General features: G+C 41.2%; 1 protein-coding gene across 4 annotated transcripts in view; it reads left to right on the top strand.

Moving 5' to 3' along the window:
* Positions 1-21,906, top strand: part of KYNU (kynureninase) — a 59,947-nt gene that overhangs the window by 16,738 nt on the left and 21,303 nt on the right. For all 4 annotated transcript variants that reach the window (XM_056350334.1, XM_056350337.1, XM_056350336.1 and 1 more), the window contains 7 exons: positions 708-790; positions 6,589-6,650; positions 8,062-8,133; positions 9,543-9,617; positions 10,965-11,111; positions 17,501-17,599; positions 18,379-18,452. In XM_056350334.1, the coding sequence (XP_056206309.1) occupies positions 708-790; positions 6,589-6,650; positions 8,062-8,133; positions 9,543-9,617; positions 10,965-11,111; positions 17,501-17,599; positions 18,379-18,452 (612 nt within the window). The remainder of the gene's footprint in view (positions 1-707; positions 791-6,588; positions 6,651-8,061; positions 8,134-9,542; positions 9,618-10,964; positions 11,112-17,500; positions 17,600-18,378; positions 18,453-21,906) is intronic.

Here is a 21,906-nt window from a genome sequence, read left to right on the forward strand (position 1 = left end):
TGCACAAAATAAAATTTTTTTAATGACCTTTGTCAAAGCAAAAAGCTTTATGTGCACTTAGATCTAGAACAATTTGGCAGGGAGAAGAGAAGCAATAAAAATTAGCAAGCAGCTTGGTTTGGGCAGGTGCTCCCCTGCATCTCCGTTAAGTACCTGCTGGTTTATGCAGAAGGGCGAGCTCAGACCGGCCATTCAGGAGGCTAGGTATTGTTTCTGACAAGTAATATTTTGGTCTGGGAGCAAAGCAGTGTTCAAGTCTACCATCCTCTGCACCATACAACAGTCAGCTAGAAATGCAGGTGGAGTAACTCTGCAGGGTGATCTCTGCTCTCCACGTGGTTGGTGTGGGTTGGGCTTAGTAGGGTGCCATCCTGCACTGGGCACCACTGTGCCTGTTCCCGGAGGATTCTGGTACCCATGCAGCCATTTCCAGGTGAGTTGTGAAAAAGCTAATGTCTATAATTTCGGGGTGGGGGGGGTGGGGTGGCAAAATAAATAGTTTTCAAGCAACTGAAAACCAGTGAGAAACCAACAAATGCATTGCACTTGCTATGAGCTTTAATGGCATGGTAAAAGTGCTGGGCTCAGTTAGGTGAGTCTTCTCCTCCTCCCTCCTCCAAATGTAGGATGTCCAAATCGGGTATGTTTCTTAGGACCGATCCAAAGGGAACAGCAGATGTTTTCATTGTTTGTCTTTTCCTTTTCAGAGGTGTTCATGGCCATTTCAATGGTCAGCGCCCATGGGCTTTGGCAGACGAGTGCATCCTAGACCTGATGGCTGAGCTGGTTGGTAGGTGTGAACTGCGGGGAAACATCCTTCTCTAGAAACGAAAAGCAGTTTCTTTTAAGTCTGAAAGTCTTAAAACTATGTGACCAGAATTTAGTTCCTTGCATTCTTTTGTTTTATAGTAGTTTTTCTGAGTGCTTTGTGCATGGACTAACATTTAATTTTAAGACCTCAAGTGATTTAAGAGATGAATGTGTGTGATAATATATGAGCATATGCATATCATGAAACTAATTGCGGCAAAGGGTTTCTTGGAGCATCATAAACCACTTGGTCTAACACGTGAAGCCCTTTTAAAGGGCACCTGGCATTACAGATTCTCAGTCTCTCTCCTAGAAGTAAACCAATGAACTTTCCCCCTTTGAAAAATTATTTCCATCTAGACATTTTCTGCTTTTCCTCCTTTCCCTGCCGCTAAATCCAGCCTCATATTTGAGAACTGCTTATGTCAATGAAGCAGATAATTGGGGCAGGACCTGCTATTTGTAAGTTCCCATTACCCTGCTGTACCCTTAGAGGAGTCTGCAGTGCTGCAGGACCTTAGCAGTAAATGCTTCTGGTTGTTCCAGAGATTGAGAAGGAGCCCTGGAGACTTCTGGTGAGTTTGCCAGCCATGAAAGCAGTCGTCTGCGTGATTGCAAATTTCCTCCATCGCCTCTTACTCTAACCTGTGTGTAGTTGTTGAAATAATCTTTCACTGGGATTTCCTTTGGAGTTGTTGCTGTGGGAAGGGGGAAGTGAAATTGTCTTGGCAAGGTGTCTCACAGACCCTTTTTTCTCCCCAGCCCTTACAGCTGTCGTCAAGGCTAGATTAGCAGATTTTAGTGAGAATTGGCCAGTATTTCAATTCAGCTGTTGAAGGCAACTGTCAATACTGACTGAATTATCATGTCTTCATTTGTGCCATCACTAAGGAAAAATGTTACGGTTAAGTTGACCGACTGTACACTAGCTATTGTCCTGTCATTTCTCCTCCAGCTATAGACAAGTGTTCAATGAGGAAGTTACAGGTTTTCTCCTTCAAGAGAAGCAAATGGATCCAAACAACTGGAAAGAGAGACATTAAGGAATGTTTCATGACAAGTTCATTGACATATTTATAAATAAAGTCACTTCCTGACATCTTCATGAAGTTTCTGAATAGGTAGGACAATGGACATTATTATTAGAGCAGAACAAATATAAGCAAATATTGTTGTAGTTGGTCTACCCATGATGTAAGCACTACGATAACATACGCATGAGTGTGGCTACACTGGGTGTCACTGGGCTGTGCAGAGCAATCCTATCTGCAGAATGAAAACAAAACCAAAATGCCGATTAGTTGTTCTGATTTTGGAAGTAGCTATCGTAGCACCTGGTATTGCTCAGGATGCTAAGAAATTGCTTTTCTTGCTTCCATTATGTTCAAGGGCAAGCTCGATATATTCATCTGTTAACTATCATAGAACATAAACCCATGAAAATATAAAGTGGCGGAGGATGCTGAAGTGCTGAGCACAGCTGATTTAGGAATTTCTCTATCTAGTTTGACCGATCTTTCCTGGCAAGTGGATGTTCTCATCCTAGTAGGGTATAACTTGGAAGCTGTAGGCAGGTGGAGAAATGTGACTTGTTGCACAGCTAGCCCAGTACATAGTGAGGCTTTTAAAATTGGAAATCTTGAATTTAATTAATTGGAGGGTGGAGAATATGTCTTGTGAGAATGAGAGAACAGTCACACAACATACTTGCAGGCACCTGAATTAGTAAAGTAACAAGGTAAGACTGTTGATGCTCTTCACAGAACCAGGAGAGAGCCAAGATTCCTCCAAAGAGCAGCTTCAAGAACGTGAGTTATCACACTTCTCTGCATCGCCTTCTGTGAATGCCTGCTACTGCTCTGTTTGCAAAACGTGGGTCCCCGGGACCCCTGCAGGCTGGGGGGGTGGGTGGGGGGGGTGGTCTGGGCACTCACTCCCTGCCAGTGCTGGGGTCAGCTTGGCTGAGGCTTTAGGGTAGGGGTCACAGCAGAAAGCAGGGAATCAGGTGGGGCTTTTTTTTCCCTTAGCCATCTGGCTGGTAGAGGCTGCCAGCTCAGTGTGTATCATGGTATTTGTTTAACTAAGAGATGTATTCTGGGTGTAAGGAGAGGGAAACGAGAGCTTTGCTTCAACTTCATCTAATTGCTAGCTTGTCAGTCTCCTTTTTTAAATTTTATTTTCCAAACTCCATGACACTGCTTATTAAATTTTGTTAATTTTAAATGAATATGTTCAAGTTTTCTATAAAAAATATGACTATATTTCTATAAAAATTTCTATAAAAATTATGACTGAGGTCACCCTACCATTAACCTACTTCTTAAAAAAAGAAAACCACCCACCCTGTTTTTAAAATCCTTTACTAAGAAGTGTTTCATAGTCCTGTTGTTTTCCTCAAAAGTAAAGGGCATGTCAATGTTATCAGTTTGGATTTTGTTCTCCCGAATTTTTGGGGCTTTAATTGAAGTATAAAATGTGGTGTGGGCTCAGCTGTGACCCTCAGATTTGCATGCCAGCAGGGTTTTATTTATACAACATCCTTATAGTTTTTTTCAGGACCTAGGCCTAGGTGACTGATTTTTAGAATACAAATGAATTAATGCTTCCCAAATGATGGATGCATCGTAATAGATTCTGATTTTTAAAATTGTAGGTAATAGTGAAAGGGCTAAGAGAATAAACACATGAAAAATGTTGTGTTAAAATGCTCTCTTCCAATGTGGTGTTTACGATTGAGTACTGTTTTCCAGCAAGGTGCAATACCGAGTAAGTGTGAGTTGAGTGAATTCTGAATTTCCTTTTTTAGTGAATTTAATGTAAGAACATAAAAAGAATTCTACGTCTTTTTTTTTTTTTTATTCAGTATTTAACATATTATGGAGGAGAAGCAAGAATGGTAATTTCTCACTCTAAGTAGCAGTAGTATGTAAAAATTATTTGGTGAGATTTATTCAGGAGCAGCCTAAAGACTGTAAAATATCTTTGTCCATTTAATGGTTTATAGTGCTGTAACACCTTGCTTATTAAATGCAGTCACATTTTCTTGTTCAATGAAAGTTACAGTAGTAAATACATTGTGAAATACAGAGTCAAGGTCAATGGAGGCCACAGCTTTTTTCCTATGCTCACGCTGAGTGGCATAACGTGGTGACGGTAATCTCTGCTTCTCCTACCAGACCTTATTAAAACATTACAACCTTGGCAGGATCACCTTCTGATGGAACAAGATTAACTGTGTGGCTGCTGCTCCACAATGCGCTTGGGCAGGTCTCTGTTGAGGGAAGACTGAATGCCGAGCAGATTTGTAGTGACTTTGAGTGATAAGGATTATTTGAAATAACCAAAATGTTTTCGGAATTGGGGCCCTTCGCCTTTTTCAATCATTTTACAGCATGCTTTTTACTTACTCTGGTGAGGAGCAGGCTCCCGCTGCAGTCAGGGATGAGAAGGATGGCAGCGTCTGCCTAACGCAATCATAATTGTCTCTGAAGTTGTACTTTGCAAATGCTGCTTCCTTTTATTAAAGAGGAGATTTATCAAGCAGAACATACAGGTTTTAGCCTGTCTTGGAGATACGGTATAAAGTTAGGAAATAAAGAAAGCAAACATAATTTTGTCTCCTGTGTGCTGGGTCTTTGAATATTGTAATAGGTTAATTGGATCATAGAAAGGTTGTTTTCCGAAATGCAGTGCAGGTTATAAAGGATAACAGTTTTCCAATGACACGGATGAGGTTTGGTTTTGTGGGCATGAAATTCAATAATAGAAAGCTTTTAATAAATATATAATTTATGGAAGACCAAGACTTACATGACAAATGTAGTGTCATATTTAATTTGGGATGCTAGCATGCAGCTAAAAGTGATCTACAGATTAACCATTTGTTTTATGTGGAAACGGTACAGCAGGCAGAGTATTGCTCGTGCAGAATTTGCTGTGAAAGCTGGAGATTTCATGGAAGGAGCAGAGGGAGAAATAAGAACAATATCGTTTCTTGATGCTATCCCTTTTTTCAGCCTCAAGAGTTCCATAGAAATATTAAGACTGCAAATAATACTGTTTTGAGCTGCAATCACTCTCTTTAGCTGTCTTGTGTATCTGCAATAGAACAGCCACAAGGTGACCTATTCCAGCAGCATGGAGCCTGCTGATGCAACGCTATCAGAGGGAAGAAAGGAAAGCAAAGCAGAGGAGTTAAGTGAGGAAAAGAGCTTATTTTTCCCTATGAAGAACTAGGTCTACCCATATTCCTTCCCACAAACTTGACGGTGTTCCTGGTGTCTGAAGGAGGGAACTTCTTTGTGACATCTTTCCCCCCCCAGCTTGTCCCCTGCGCAATGTCTCTGGAGTCACAGCTATTTGCAAGTCTTTCTGTCCAATACTTGCAGATTTTGGCAATGCAAGTAAAGGCCCTTGAACAGTTTGGTCAGAATGGCTTTTTCTGTGGTGGCACAAGCTGAGACCTCCTTGGCAGGGATTTATGAATAAACCCTTCTTGATCATAGGTTTCAATGTTCTTGGCTATATTTGCCTGTATTGAGTTCAGCCCATGTCTATCTCACTTTCTTGGGCTGGCAAAGTAGTAACTCCACGAACCTAAACTCTGGGGGATATGGTCGGAGTGGCTCGGTACTCTTGCTGCCATTCCCCCATCTTGGTTGGGTCTTTGTGTGCCTTCCAAGGCAGGGACAGGAGAAACCCAGGATCTACTTCTCCATTTTTTGTGGCTCCCCTTACCCTTTTCACCCCAACATCATACTTTTCTTTCCTCTTTATCGATCTTTAGGGTGGCTGTTGCCCTCCTTGCCTGCTTACACGTGCCTCCATCCCTCCCTGTCTGAAACCTCTTTCCACCTTTGGCAAACTCTGCTGCTGGGGCAATGAGTAGGGCAAGGCACACGAGCCCACCTTCCAGCTGAAGAAGACTCTCAAAACACTGATTTATGTCAAGGGTGAATTGCTGCTTTTCAACAACAGACATCAGGCAAAATGGAAACAAACAGGAATTGATTTTCTCCCTATCTCGGTGGTGCCCCGCCCAATGCCAGTCCCTCATCCTGCCTAAAACCTTTCACCAGTTGTTGATAAGAGTTTGAGAATTTGTTACTAAATGCTTTGTAATAACAATTAGTTGTTACTCCATTAGCTCTGCCCATGATTAGCTATAGCCAAAAGGCATCTGTTATGAGCCTCCTTGGAGCTATGTGGGTATGGCTTCTTGCTAAGTTGCTACATTAATAATGTTTTGTTATATTCCATAGGCCAGTTTTTCTTGTGGGTTTTTTTTTAATTATTTTAATTTTTATTAGGAATGAGATCTAGCTTGACATTACAGCAACCACTTACAATAGATAATTGCCTCAATGTGTTTTTGGACTTGCTTTACATCTAAACTTCTGACAAAAATAAGCCTGCAAGCCTTGTTTTACATATAGTCTTCTGACCTGATTTTTGTCTGAGGTATTAATGGTAATAAATCTACCATTGGTTTGCCAGGAAATGGAAATACTTCATTGGGGTTTTTTGTTTTCTGTGGCTGACCTGAAAAAATAAATACTTTCCTGCCAGTGTGGTGTAGTGAGTCAGACAAGAAATCTTTTTACTTCACTGGGATGACACCTCAAACATTTGTTTACTTTCCAGCCTTTAGAGAGACATTAACTGAAAACATACTTTTGCTTTCTCAAGGCTGTACTAGATTTCTCTGAAATGACAAAGAAAACCCCCAACTCGTTTTGTTTTTTTTTTTTTTTTTTTTTTTTCCTTTTGTTATTCTAGGGGCCCAAAGACAGGAACTAGCCTTAATGAATGGGCTAACTGTTAACTTGCACCTCCAGTTGGTACGTATTTACAATGTATATTTGATGTCGTGTTAAGTATTTTTTTTGCTTTCTTTGTGAATGTAACCAAAACGTTTCCTGAGCATATCACAAAGGCAGCACTGGGTGATACCCCAACTTTTCTTAAGCCTTGGGAGCTGCATCCTGAATGATGCTTTGGCTTGTGCAAGACTTGGCTCCACTTAATATTAAGCAGAAAAGCTGGGCAAAGAAATATTTTCAAGGACTCTGCAGGGGAAGTGTGAGTTGTTCTCACATGTGCTGCATGCCAGTCCTCAGAGAGGAGACCTTATTATTTAAGAAACCTTTACAAATAGCTTCTCAAATGGGAATTTCACACCCAATTTCAAAGTTTAAGAAACAAGAGCTTAACTTGTGAGCAAGTCAAGGCTGCATTTTCAGTAATGCTTAAAATGCAGTTGCACACAAGAGATGGCATTTTGAATCATGCTGTTTCACATAATTATGAATTATGTTACATATGCCTAAAATGTGGTGAAGCATCTGATTTTAATTTTTATGACATAGTGGCCATAAATGGGGTTTCCTTATGTGCAGGTCTCTGTGGCTACATACAGCCTGTCTCTTTTTCTCTAGTATTCCCAAAGATTTAGTTGAACTGAAGGCGTGAAGGTTCACTTTCTGTGGTTCACACAAAAAGGTTTATCACCTAGATCTGCTCCTCTGTACCATGTCTCCAGCCTTTGCTAAAGTAAGAAAGCTGAAGCAGGGCAGGATGGGGCCAAGCACAAGCTGATTTACCTGGCTACTCTGCCCTGGAATAGGTGCAATGCTGGCAGATTTGTGCCAAACTGCTTGGGTACACTGTCCATGCTGAGCTTTGTGCAACTGCTGCTAGCATGAACAGGAGGTCTTTGAGGTCTTCTAGTCCTCAGCATGGTGGCAAGCCCAGCTAGTCTCCATGCAAGAAACAGAGAAGGAAAGACTGTTCACATAAAGGTGCTGAGATGAGTTTTTTGCAGAAAGCTTACTCCTTTGGTCAGGCTTGTTTCAGAGGAGGTGATGATTTGATAACTGATGTTTTAGGGCAGGAACAGAAATCCAATTCCTTTGCACTGTTTGCAACAGTTCAGCTGCTGTTTTTGCTTGCGGGATGGAGCTCGGTGAAATCCCAGCTTCCCTGGCCACAGTTGAAGCTTTGCCATTGATTCCTGCAAGTGCAAGTCTTATCACCGCTGGATTTTTGTAGCCTTTGTTATGGATATATGAAATACAGTTTTATAATGCTTTCCTACTTCGATAAATGTTATACGGACAAAGAAATACTTGTAATTTCTGGGGCATTCTCTGTAGTCTGCATGAGAAACAATCTTTATTAAGTTATATGTTGGGAGCATCTCTCTCATCTCTGCTTAGATACATTTCAACATTTATTTTTTTTTCTTAACAGTTATCTTTCTTTAAGCCTACTCCAAGACGCTATAAAATTCTTCTAGAAGCCAAAGCCTTCCCCTCTGACCATGTAAGAAATTAATATTTCACCGTATTTGTATTATTAATCATATTTTCCCAAAGAATATCAGTAGCCTGATTTGAATATTTATTAGCTCATCTTGTCCAAGTAACATTACAATAAAAAAAATCTGTCAGAAGCTTTTGAGCTCAGCATATTTTACAGGTTGTAACTTTATTCCTTTTGTTCAAATAAAAAATGTTACAAGAGGAAAAGATTGAATGAGTACATTGATTTATTAGTCTTTTTAAAGACATTGAGCAAACTGCTGGCCTAAATCAACTGAAGTTGTAAATGTTTTATTAATTCTTGTTGCTGTTTTACTTTATGAAACCAAATCAATACAAACTCACAACATTAACACTTATATATCCCCAGACAGAGATGGAAATGTTTGTTCTTAGCACTTTAGATTACTAGTTCAAACATAATTTGTCTGCTATAAAATAGAAGACAATAGCCTGTGCATCACAGCTTAGAGCAAATTAATCTTTGGGTTTGTGGCCCACTGCTACTTTATCATCAGCGCCGTAAACTCATGGAAATTGATAACAAATTTGATCTCTGAGGTGCGATAAAAATGACTCGAGCTCCTAAGAGGTTTATTTGTAATGAAGATGGCGGCAAGATGTATAAACCTCAAATTGCCTTTATTCTAAGTAATGTTCATACTAATCTCATGTTTGTTCCAGGCCCACTTGTACATTTGGACTCCGTCTTCTTAAATTTCTACAGCACTTCAGTAATAACCTGGGCAACTGCCATCACTTCAGTTCCTGTTATGTAGTTTTCAACTATTTTATACTATCATTCAAGGATTTTTATGCCATCTCCGGAATCATTATTTATTGATAAAATCAGCGGGGTAGGATTTTTAAGATAGCCTGAGAATTGAGAGCTCCCATTTCCTCCCAGCTGTGCTGCAAATGGAAGAGGTTAGAACAGCATGGGACAGCATGTCTGTGTTGGCCAAAGCCCACCTGTGTTGACAGCAGAGCATACATGACAGCCTGTGATTCAGCACATGCTACTGAGCAAAGTGGGTGCCCAGGGCCCTTGGCGAGGTGGTGTTCAATCTCCTCCTCGGCTGTTATCGATGCTTTACTTGCTGGCATCTGGTAAAGCACACCTTCCAGCCCATTTCCACCCTCGTTCTGCTCTGTGAACTTATATGTAGGAGTTAGACTTTGGCTTTACCCTTGCTGGCTAATGATGTGAATTAAATTCTGATCTTTTCCAAACCAAAGGAAATCTATACGTTTTGCAGTGGAGTTGGATTAGGCTTTCAAGCGTTAATTTTACTGAAAGGCAAGGCATCTGCATGCCTTTTCTGAAGTTCTGATGTGTTTGACCATTTTTCTTTTAGTGGTTTTATTTTGTAATTGTGCTAATGTGCTCTGCATGGAAATCTCTCCTAGTACGCTGTTGAGTCCCAGCTTCGCCTTCACGGGCTGGATGTGGAACAGTGCATGCTTTTGGTGCAGCCGCGGGAGGTTGGTGAGAAATACCGGTCCTGCTTGCTGTCTCTAAGGGCGGAAGCATATTTCATATGAGAGCAGTCATATATTCTCAAATATTCCAGTGTCTGCCTGCAGAAGTTACAATCTGTTTCCGCAAATACTTCTAGGGAAAATTTATGAGTTGTGCAGCCAGTTTCTGTGTATATTTTGGGGTTTTAGCACCCATTTTTATAATTGCCCGATTCAGCTAGTTATTTTTCCTTGAAGAACAAAACCAAGGTTAGTTTCCCTATTTTTCCTGTTTGTAAAAACTGACGGCATCCCGAGACAACTGCAAAGTATAGTAGCTCATTGAGAAACCCCAACGTCTTTTTAATGTCCTGAGCTAAAAGATCACTACAACACAACCACTACTGTGTCTGTATCAGCGCAGGGGGAAAGGTCTGCTTGGAGTACTATGGGATGCAGATGGATTTGAAAGCCTGTCTTGCTTCACTTTTGCAGTATTAAGAACTTTGCCACCTAACTACAAACTGATGGTGACCTTTTGCTTCTGAAATCTGAGTCATCTTGTGAGTAAAGAGCCCATTCCTGAGCGCTTGATAGATTTGCAAAGATTGTTGAGATAATAACAGTTACTTGCAATTCAACAATCTTGCCCAAGCTCTTTTCAGTAACAAGTCTAATTTAATTCTAGGTTTTCACTGCCTAATTGATCCCTAGGTGGTGGTATGTTTTACATGATCCCTTGCTAGGAAGGCAGGAGGAGGATGGGGCAGTAATTTTCCTATAAAGAATCAAGAATGAGGATATTTTTTTTTCCTTTTGGTTGAAATTCCTCTATATTTAATGACCCCAGTTTTGGGGATTTTTGTACTTCTGATGATGTGGGACTTACTGTTTTTGAAATATAAATATGGCAGGTTTATAATAGCTTCCTGTGGGATATGAAGTTTATCAGGGAAGTACAGAGTGAAACTGATAGGCAACTTTCAAGTCTTATGGGTGTCACAAATTTCAGATGCCACATAAAAATCATTATATATGCTGTTTGCACCGGGATTTTTTTACTGTAAATTAAAACTGTCTGAAATATTAAAGAGTATGAACATGCTAGAATAAGAAGTGAATAGACTCTTCATAACAGACACATTCAAGATACATTTGCTAATGATTTTTTTTTTTTTTTATACTGAGGTAACTTACTCATAGACTACTTTATAGCACTACCTTTGTATATCATTACCATGCTAAGGATTTGCTTTTGATCTCGTTATGCAAGCAGCATGGCTCGTGGTAAAATATAGATTATGAAATAAGAAATGACAGTTCCATTACTGCCAGAGTTGATGTAAAATGTGTGCTTTAACTTTGTTTTAGGGGGAGGAGACCTTGAGAATTGAAGATATCCTTGCTGTAATTGAGAAGGAAGGGGACTCGATCGCTGTCATTCTGTTCAGTGGGGTGCAGTACTACACGGGGCAATTGTTTGATATCCCTAGAATAACAAAGGCTGGCCATGAAAAGGTAGGATTGCTCCGGACTCATCCTTTTCACATCAATTTTGCATAAATTTTCTTGTGAAGTATTTTTAATTCCTACTTTTTTGTGGAACAAAACAGAGCACACGTGGAAATCTGTGAGTCTCTGATAAAAAGCAAAAGCACTCTGTGCTCAGACCTTTTGGGGGCTGTGTGCTACGTGGAGAAATAGCCCTGTGAGAGGAATCCTGGACGTGTGACTTAAACTATATGGAGACATAGTTCATGGCTATTAACTTCTACAGGGCTTTTCTCGAAAGATAGAATTTCAAGAGGCTCAGTGGAGGAGAAGGTGGTAATCACAGCCCAAATCTCTTTAAAAGTGACTTTGTGTTAGGTTTCTGCTTTTTGGGGCAGACTTTCATGACTTTCCTGCTTTCCCACTGCCACACTGTGTCACTTTTTGCCCCCAGTGAGCTGGGAGGCGAACTCCCCATGGAGCCAGTGGTGTTCAGACTCAGCTGATCAGTTTTCTGGAGACAGGCACACTGTGGAGCACATCAGCGTCACAAGACAACTGTATTTTAGTGATGACAGCCTTTGGAGCTTGCAGACAGTGCGCTCTGTGGACATAGCTGTAAAACTTCTTTAACCATCTCAACTGCCTTGGGAATCCAGGAGAAAATAGTTTTTAATTAAGTCGTCTTAGCAACAGGAGGTCACCAGACTTTCTGTAGGGGCAGTCTCTTATTGGATGTACCTTATCTCATGTAAGATTAAACCACTCAAGGATAAACTTATTTAATATCACTGGGTTTTGGCAAACCAGCTAACTATTTATATTTGATGTTTCAACTCTCTGGAGAGGTTCCTGGCTCACAACAGGCTGTACATCATCTGTTGCTGTACGTTTGGCAGTGGAAATTTTTCTGGAGGTCAGGGAGTAATTTATACTGCTGGAAAGTGATGGTAAAGTCTCCCCTGAGAGAGCAGAGCAGGTGTGAGAGCTAGTGCAGGTCCCATGGGATATAAAAAGGGAATGTACTCACACAGCAGCACCTGGCAACAAAATCGGTCCTGAACACAGTACAAAACAAGACTGACTTCTGACATGGATGTAAAACACCTCGGAAAAAAGAAATGGGGGCAGTCAGCTGCGTGGGGAAATGGGTCTGTGTCTTAGCTCCGTGCAGCTCTGAAAGCAACACCTTCATGGTGTCTTCCAGCACTTTGCTGACCACAAATAATTAAAAGACTATGCTGAAATATTTGAAAGGAAACATAGGTTATTAACAGGACGATGCCACCCACTGCTCTATACTTGCTCCCACTCTGGGTGGCAGCAAAGCTTTCATTCAGCAGTCGATGGCTACGTGCCTACAGTGCTTCTTCCCCAAAATCTGCTCTGTGGTGTCTGAAACGTGTCTGAGAGAGAAACGTTTCTTCTCTACCATAAATGTGACCAACCTGGGGAAAGTCTATCACTTTACTGCCTCTGTAAAGATGCTCTCTGCACTGTGGGGCACAGGCTTGGGTGAGTGGGAGTGATGCAGCTTCACTGAAAGCTAGAAACCACGCCAAAGTGACTGAGAACCTGTGTTCTGGGGAAGAACAGTCACTGACAGCTTATTATATGGAGTCAAAACGGATTTCGTGTTTATGTTGTCTGAGGAGATAACCAGGACTTGGTGGAGAGAGCTTAAAATTTCTATAAGGCAGTGCAAATAATAGTATTAACTCAGGGATATGTGCTTTCGCATGGACACTGAACACTTTATGCAGTGACTGTACCATGTTAGTAAAGAGGAGAGCAATTTCTGACAGCAGCTCAGTACTCCAGCAGGCACAGAGAGATGTCAAAGGCCTGTCTCCACCTGCATGCCTGTTAGAGATGCCATAACGTAGAAGTGAATCACTTACTCCAGAGATTTTTCAAAAGAGGGGAAAAACCCCCAGGGATTCATGGAGTCATGATATGGTTTGGGTTGGAAGGGACATTAAAGACCATCTAGTTCCACCCCCTGCCCTGGGCAGGGACCCCCCCCCAGCCCAGGCTGCTCCCAGCCCCATCCAGCCTGGCCTGGAGCACTGCCAGGGATGGGGCACCCACAGCTGCTCTGGGCAGCCTGGCCCACCGCCTCGCCGCCCTCACGGGGAGAGGTTCTTCCTGATCTCTGACCTGCATCTGCCCTCTCTGCGCTCAAAGCCACCCCCGTGCCCTGTCACACGTGCCCCTGTAAGAAGCCCCCCCCCCCAGCTTTCCTGCCGGCCCCTTCAGGCGCTGGGAGCTGCTCTAAGGCCCCCCCAGAGCCTGCTCTTCTCCAGGCTGAACAGCCCCAGCTCTCCCAGCCTGCCAGCCTCTTTGTGGTTAAAGCATGTAGGACTGGGATCCAGGTAGATTCATGACCTAAAATGTCATTAGTGTATTTGAAAATAAAAAGTAATTCAGCCTGAAGAACTGCTTGAGTACCCATAAGGCTTGAAGAGCACGAGCCAGCCTGTTTGTACTTCCCTACTGTCAGATACACTCAGCTCAATGTCTCCTTACGGATTTTGCCCCCCGGTTAAGTGATGTTTATATGTTTATACAAACCCACTATGTAACATACTGTTACACTGCACTTAAACATCTGCACATGGCAAATATTTACTTGAACAGCTATGAAATCAGGGTTTCATGACAAGTTTTCAGTCTCAATGCTGGTAAGAGATATTCCTGTATCCTGCTGCTTCTTTTAGTCACAGGGCTTCTGGTTACCAAAAAAGCCCAATATGTTGGATCTTCAAAAGCAATTGGCTCCTTTCCTCTTTTCCTAGGTCAGAGCTGATGTTAGGAGCATCTTTTGGGTTAGAGGAGAACAAAAATACCCGGCTGCTGACCCTGAGTCGTTAGCATCTATGCAATGAGTATGGGTTTAATATTTCTGTTTGGTGGCATCCAACCAGTCCCTGTCCCCAGGCTGACTAGCTTTCAGGACAGTAAGTACAAGGACTTCAAGACCATATTTCCCGCAAGAGCTGCTGGACATGATGAAACCAGGCTTGTCTTATACATGACGTGTTATCACAGAAAGGCTGGATGTCTGTTAAAATGTATATTAAAAGAGGATAAGCCCAAGAAGTCATGTTCATAGCAAAACTGCAAGGCTCCCCTTCCTCGTGATGAAGGCTGTGGAATGACCCCATGCTCCTGAAGAGAAAATTGGTTGAGGAGAGCTGACAAGCAAGAAAGTCGGAAGAGGAAAACACAAGGTGGAAATGTCATTTGAGAAGAGTTAAAAAATAACTTATCAGCCAATATACCAGAAAAGTGTCCTACACAGATGGTCTTAATAATTCTTTCAATGTACCATTGAAATAAAATCCTGCAGTGTAGTGCCCTGTCAGGGCTTGGCTAGAGATTTGAGCTGTGAGCTCAGGAGGTCTGGAAAATGTCCTAGGATTCTTGAGGTCAATCATTTATGAATTAAGTTACTGATTTCCTTTTACATTTTTTAAGCCAATTTCCTAAGTTCTCTACGTATGTTAAGATTTCTCCCAGAGCGAAAGCTCTGCACATAGACAGCTTCATTAAGTCATTAAATATTAAATGAACTAAATTAAGCTTGAAAAATTACCTCAGGCTATTTTTCCATCTTAGGTCTCTCAGATAAATCAAAATTACTACGTATTATGCAAGAGGCTCATCAGCAGGCTGAAGAGGATGTAATAGTTTTCCTTGTTTCATACTTTTGAGCTTGCTCTGGAGGATGGAGGGGGCTGAGTCATTTTATTCTTCTACAAGCAAAGAAATGGCTGACTTTTAGGAGACTCTACCTTTCAACTACAATTTTCATTTCATAAGTTATATTGTACTTTCCACTGACTCTATGCTGTATGTAAAGTGTTTTAATCTCTTGAGTCCCAGTAGGAAGAGCTTCAAGATCCTTCATCTTAATTTCTTTTCCTGCCTCTCTTTCGAAATGTCCCAGCTTTGCTGGTGTGAAGCTGTCATTTCTCTCCCTCTCTCCAAATGTCACTGTCCATGCTGAGTTGTTACCTGCTGGTTATCAGCAGCTACCCAGACAGTTTGCAGAAATGACTTTTAGATGTTAGAATAAAACGGAAGAGGCAGGGGAGAGCACACGTCCTCTTCTTCGCCCAGAGCAGATGGAGAGTCGTTTTCCCCGTAGTCTGGGGAAGCGACATTCCCACGCAGTCTTTGTTCTGCGTGGCTTGTGCAGGGAGAGCTGTTTCAGTTTGTTTTACTTTTTCCCTGCAATCTGTGTGGCTAAACATTTGCTGTTTGTGTGACTCAAGTGCCAGACACCTCCCCAGGGAAAGCAAACCAGCACGACCCATCTTGCGGATAACTTGAACAAAATAGTACAAGTGGGTGTTTCCGAGACGACGCAGTAAACCTGCCAGCACTGAACCCGGATTTTCAGGCTATGCTGCCTTAGTAAGTTTAATAGTTCCCAGTAGGATTTACCAACCAATTTCAAAGCTTTGGGGAGCAGTTAAAGCAGTTCAGGAAGATGACCCATGGGTGGAAGGTCAGGGGGCACCCTGTCTGAGGGCTACAAGCTCATGGTGCGAGTGCAAACTGGGCTGTTCTGGCCGGCATCAGTGCCCAGGAAAGTCTGTGTGTGTTGACGTTACGTAGGTATGGCTGTGGACTCTCATCATACTACCACGACAGCAAGGGCATACAACCTGCTGGTGTCCTAAAGACTCTTCTCCTACCTCCCATCTACTGTATTTTCCTAATTTTTCATCTTTTGCTTGAAAACATGTTTGTTTTTTGTTGTTGTTGTTTTTTTGTTGTTTTTTTTTTTTTTTTTTAATATATGCACCTACCATGTTTTGGTTTATTTGTTTTAATCTTGTTAACGTACTGCCAGACACATTCATTCTGCAAGACTGTCAGCGTATCGTATCACTCCTGGTTTCCATTGCAACCAATGCATGTCATAGTTGTTCTTCAAAAATATTGTGGGATGTATGTACGATGGGATACCTGTAAAGGTTTAAATCCAGTCAACTGAAGTTTTGAAGTTAATGCCTTAAAATCCGACGGAGACCTCATTCACTGGCAGATTGGCTCTAGCTTGCTGTAGCTTATTTCTCTGAACCAAGGCCATTTTATCTGTGAATGAAAGCATTCCCATGGGCATGCAGTGTGCTGGGCATGCAGTGTGCTTCGACCTCTCCCTACTTGCTTTATCATTTCAGATTTGTCTTAGCTCGCTTCTGTGTGCCCCTGTGAAAAGAAGCCATGGAGGGTGTGAAGGCTAGGCTGTTACTGAACTTTGGCCCCAATGTTTAGATCACGCAAATACTATGGTAGTGAGTTTTCTTCCCATTCTTTCTGAGCAACTCCCCAAGCTGATAACTTCTTTAACACCTCTGTTAGAATTAGCGTGTCACATAATCTTAAAATGCTGCTTCACTCAAACTGTTATCTGGTTTATACAAAAGATTAAATATACCAAGCTACTGTTTAAATAATTTAGCTCAGGCTCCCTTCGTGTAAGAAACAGCAAGAGATTCTTTAACACCCCCATTCGTTTTATTATTGGACGTTGATTTTTCTGAAGCCTGTGCTCTTGCTCTCATTCCTACCATGCTGCTTGCAAGCAGGCTGCTTGTGTTTTAAAAGGAAAATGCAAAATAGCGTTTAATTTGTAGTCCGGGCGCGAAAGGCAGTTTTTATTTCTCTGCGCTTAAATAAACAGCAAAGCTTGGAAGAACCTTTTCGTTTAAAAAGGCTGCCATCCAGTGGTTATCCTGTGTGTAAAACTGCTGCTTTTTGATCTGCACACCTGTGGTGCTGCAATTTTTTTCCTACCAGCAGCACCACCTCAGTGCCCTTTGCAAATTGTGGCTCTGACAAATGCAACGCTTTTCACAGAGCAATGACAGAACACTTTTGTAACTTTTCAAGGACAAGTCCCCAAGTCCTTAGAGATCAATGTGTTGCATAGGGTGCTCTCTCACCCTTTGGATTCCCAGAGAGCAGGATCCTCACAGTTTAAATATCAGGGAGACCTTAAGTAGAAGAATATAGTGGAATACAATTGTTCATGAGTAGCTGGCATCATTATGTACATTACTATTTTGTCTGTGCCTAGAGCTTGTCATGCCATACAAGTTTTAAATTATGCATTTGCTCTGAATACTTCTTTAAAGTGATTTGACTTTACTGCATGGGAAAAAACCTTAGGAATCCAAACCATATCCAAACGTCCTTGAAGACAAGCCCACAAAATAATTCATGATTTTTACATGTATCTGTGGCATAGAAAATGTGTTTCTCGTAATAGCTCAAAACAGATGGGACTTGATAGCATGCTTATAGAGAAAGCGAGTAAAGCTCTAAAGATGCTTTTTCAAAATAATTTTATAGAGATTATTATCTTGATAAGTGGTATATTAATTACCTCTTTCCTGCAGGGTTGCTTTGTTGGATTTGACCTGGCTCACGCTGTTGGGAATGTAGAGCTTCATTTGCATGACTGGGGAGTAGATTTTGCGTGCTGGTGTTCCTACAAGGTACGATAAATTCATTGTTTGAGACTATTTTCCATAATGTTGCTTATACGATGGGTCAGCAAACAGGTCAGGTGAATAAGAACTGCACCTGAACTGTCAGTCAAGACATGGCTGAATCTTTGAACCAGCCACAACAAGGAGATGGACGCTGACTTTGGTGGTGGCTTTGTTACCAGAGGTTCCAAAAGATAATAGCGGCACTGACCTGTAAGGTCTTGCGGATGTGAGACGGATGCTAGTGGCAGTTAAACACCTGCTCTGAAGCACGCTCTGCTCTGTGGTCACAGTATCAGAGGCTCTTCTCTTATTTCCCATACCAAGAAGGGCTTGTGGCTATAGGATTTTCTTAAGTGTTCCCTAAATAAGAGAATATTGTTACCTAAACGTAAATAATTCCAAATCATAGAACAAGGTATCTTTAATTCCTTTGACTTTGCTTGAGATGAAGAATCGATAGCTGTAGTCAGATGAATTGTTTGAAGACTTTGCTGTGTGTGTTATGATATGGGGCTGTTTTCAGCCATACTTCAATTTTCTAGCCTTTTGTCTGTTAGTCTTCAAATATCGTCTGTAAGGTGAGAAAGGTATTTTTAGAACTAATCTGAAGAAATATATCTGCTTTTACATACATCAGCACTTTGAGACAAATTCTAAGATCTCTAGTCAGAAACCACTAGAAATGTTAATGCTGGTCTGTTTTATAGAGTGGGGTGAGAGGAGGGGAGCTATACTTTGCAGATAATGAGCACGACGTGTACATGTTGATTTACTCTTTGCAGTATTTAAATTCTGGAGCAGGAGGCCTTGCTGGTGCCTACATTCATGAGAAGCATTCCCAGACTATTAAACCTACGTAAGTATATTTCAATACCCAAATAAAAGATGCTGTGAGGTTTAAATGGGAAAATATCTTCCCTTTGAGCTGAGATCTGGAAGTGAGAAATGTATGGATTCCTGGTCATAGACTATAGATATGTGTACCTATGTATGTATAGATGCAGAAGAAATTCCTTGCTTCAAAAACCCCTCATTGGGCTGATAACTATTACTGACTTACTGCACCAATGAAAAGGGTAGTACAAGTTTAGATAAATTGGTTATCTGGCTTTGTTACCTCAGATGAGCTCTTTTATGTTAATTTTAGTAAATTTTGAAATTGTTAATGTACATGCTCACATCTTAAATGTGTTTCCTCCTTAAAGTCTGCTATCAGTTCTAAACTAAATATAATCATAAAAGAGAATGCTTATAATATTAAAACCAAGTAACTTAAATCATGCCTATGAGAGTGTTTAATGTAAAGAGAATATTTAACATCTTCCTTTAAAAATGGATGTTTTTAAATCATTGAAGTCTTTGGCTGGTGAACTAAATCAAAGACAATTTCAACTCTGTGTCTAATAGGTCTTTAATACTGGTATGTTTTCATTAAAATTATATCCACCGGTAAAGCTAGGAAGTATTACATGGAGATCTGGGTTCTCAAAGACTGTATAATCCATGAAAAGCTGTGCTACCAACTGAGGTTAGCTGCATTAAAAATAACCACAAACAAACACCACAAACCAACAAACCTGTTATGTAAAATGTTATACAAGTGTACTCTATGTATATATATTAAGAACAGTAGGATTAATACTTCTAATGCAATGACAAATGTAAGGATTTCTAGATTTCTTTCTGGCTAAAATGCTTGGAGAAATTGCTGGCACTTTTATTTTAGCTTGAAGAAGACAAACTAAATCAGGTTTCAGAGAGAAATAATATTATAATAAGCAGCTTCACTGCACTATGTGCTGGTTTCAGACTGTCTAGACTCCCAGGAGATAACAAAATAATGCTGATAAGTTCTTCTCAGTCACCCATAACAGAAAACTCATTAGGGTGACATACGACCAGTTGTGGGCTGATTTGATCTTCACATGTGAACGCTGGCAAAATATTCCAACTATCCTAATATTTCTTCTGGGAAGTTTTTGGGGGTTTTTTGGGTTTTTTTCTTCCCTGTTAGCCAGGTGCAGGTGTTGCTCCCATGGCCACACCTCTGGATCCTGGTTGTGAGGAACCACAAAGATGTTGAAGACCAGTGAAAAAAATGTGGGTCAGCTAGAAACCACAGAATAGCAATAGGAAGAATGAATAAAATCTTAAGGACTTCGATTTTTTTTTTCCTCCTTGATGAAATTTTGAACCTTCTGTAAGGGTACTAGCTTGGTATTGGAGGTAACAGCTTAAATTAGTTTTTCCTGAACCAGCTGCTTCTTAAGTAGTCATTACCTTGTGCTCTGAATCTGGATAGTGGATGCCTTAAATACAATTATCTATATGATATAAGCTTTTTCAGCTTGGGGCCCAATTAAGGATATGATTCCAAACTTCCTGCATAGACCTTTTGTATTACTTAATCGTAGTTATTTCATATTTCCTGAGATTTGATAGGCACTCATCAAATGGTTTGTAGTTAATATGCCCCAGTTGCATTACTTTTCTTCCTATTCCGCATCAACCAGCCATTTCAGGTCTCCAAATAAGACTGTGAGACAAAGGAGAATTTGTCCATGTCAAAGTATTCAATTTTATAGCTGATTTAAATGCAGAGCAATTTGCTGTATGTTGTACAATCAAATAGAGTGGAATTTAACTGCTCTGGAAGTTGCAGGTTTTATGTTGTAGCTGGGAAGTCTTTGGCTGTCATCTGAATCAAGGATGACACCCAGTGGCCAGACAACTTCATTCAAAACCAGGAGCACCAAACACTTGTTTCTTTGCATCCCAGCCCACACCTAAGCGGGTGATTAAATTCCAACCCTGCTGGTATCCTTGTGTCGCTTAAACTGTCTGCAATACCTTTTTTTTTTTTTTTTTTTTTTTTTTTTTTCAGCTTGTGACCAATATTATGTGTGTCACTTTACCCGCCTATATAGATTCCTTTGATTTGTCTCATCCTTCATATTTTCCGCAAGCTATTGACAAAGTAGTTATTTTTATATCGAAATATGTTCTGACCATAATTCAGAGAGACAGACCCAGAATGTTTGCCAAGTGCCTTTGCCTGTTACTGACTGAGGCTGGGGCACAAAGGACGTGGGCACTTACTGAAAATTAAACAGCTCAATGCAAAATTTTAATTTTAAACCCCAAGCCCAGCTACCGCCCATGGCCAAATCCATTGAGGTATTCTGTTTTAACTTGCCTTAGTTTCATGAGTGTGCTTTTTTCCATCCCCAGAGGCTTGCTAATAAGAGCAGTGCGTGCAAGCAGCCGCGCTCATTGTAGCTATGCCCAGTTTCAAAACCTGGGTCCACTCCAGCAGCTCCCCGCGGCGCTGCTCCATCCAGGGCCTGCTCCATGAACATCAAACTGCTGATGGGCTGCTGCTTCCTTTAAAAATGCAACCTGAGAAAGAGTTATTAATTTGTTTAATAGCCTTACCACCAGTACCTGGGGCCATGCCAAAGCTGCTTTCTGCTTGGGATCTGCAGCCCGCAGCTGTGGCAGCCTAACTGCAAACCAGAACCAGCGTTAGTCGGTGATCCCTTGGCACAGCCCAGCAGACAAAAGGCAACACTAATCCCACTCCTCTTCTTTATGGATGTGCAAGCTTCCCGCAAGACTTTTAAAAGTTGTTATTCACTAACTCGGGAAGAACAAGGTTTCATCCTTAGGTCTGTTGGCTGGCCTTTAGAGGCTCAGCACAGTACAGGCTCGGATATCCCATTCTGGGTTTGTGTTGCTGCAAACACCATCCTGCACTCCCCAGCTTAGCTAGGGATGGTTCTCTAATTCACTGCAAGGGCCATGGGTCTCAAAGTTACATGTTGTAACCATCCTAATTAACACCTGTACCCGAGTAAGTTGGGTAGTCCTTTGCTGGTCTCCTATCTTTCTTCCTAGAGCAGTAAAACTGAATCAATCTGACATATATGGGTACAATATATCCCTATTCTCTCATGATCTCACCTCCTTTGAAGTCTCTTTTAACACTCAAATAGCTTTTTTAATACCTGCTCTATATATCACAATGCAATATATTCTTGGCTAATTGTGCTAGAGTGATTTCTTCATGGGAAGGTTTCAAATAAAAAAAAAAAAAGACTCGGACAGAGTAGAGCTATGAATTATTGCTGAAACTGTTTGGTCAGTGCAGGGCTCATTCTGTGCCACCAGGTTTCTACATAAGTGTGGTTATGAGGCGGAGGGGGGCTTTCCAAGACACTGAGAGCACTAAGGTGACCTACTAATATGACATTTTGCTTGACTAGCTTTTCAGGCTCCAGAAAAGTTTCTCCCTCCAGCCCTTTCTTTCT

This window comes from Falco biarmicus, chromosome 8 (genome assembly GCF_023638135.1).
Source record: "Falco biarmicus isolate bFalBia1 chromosome 8, bFalBia1.pri, whole genome shotgun sequence".
NCBI lineage: Eukaryota > Metazoa > Chordata > Aves > Falconiformes > Falconidae > Falco > Falco biarmicus.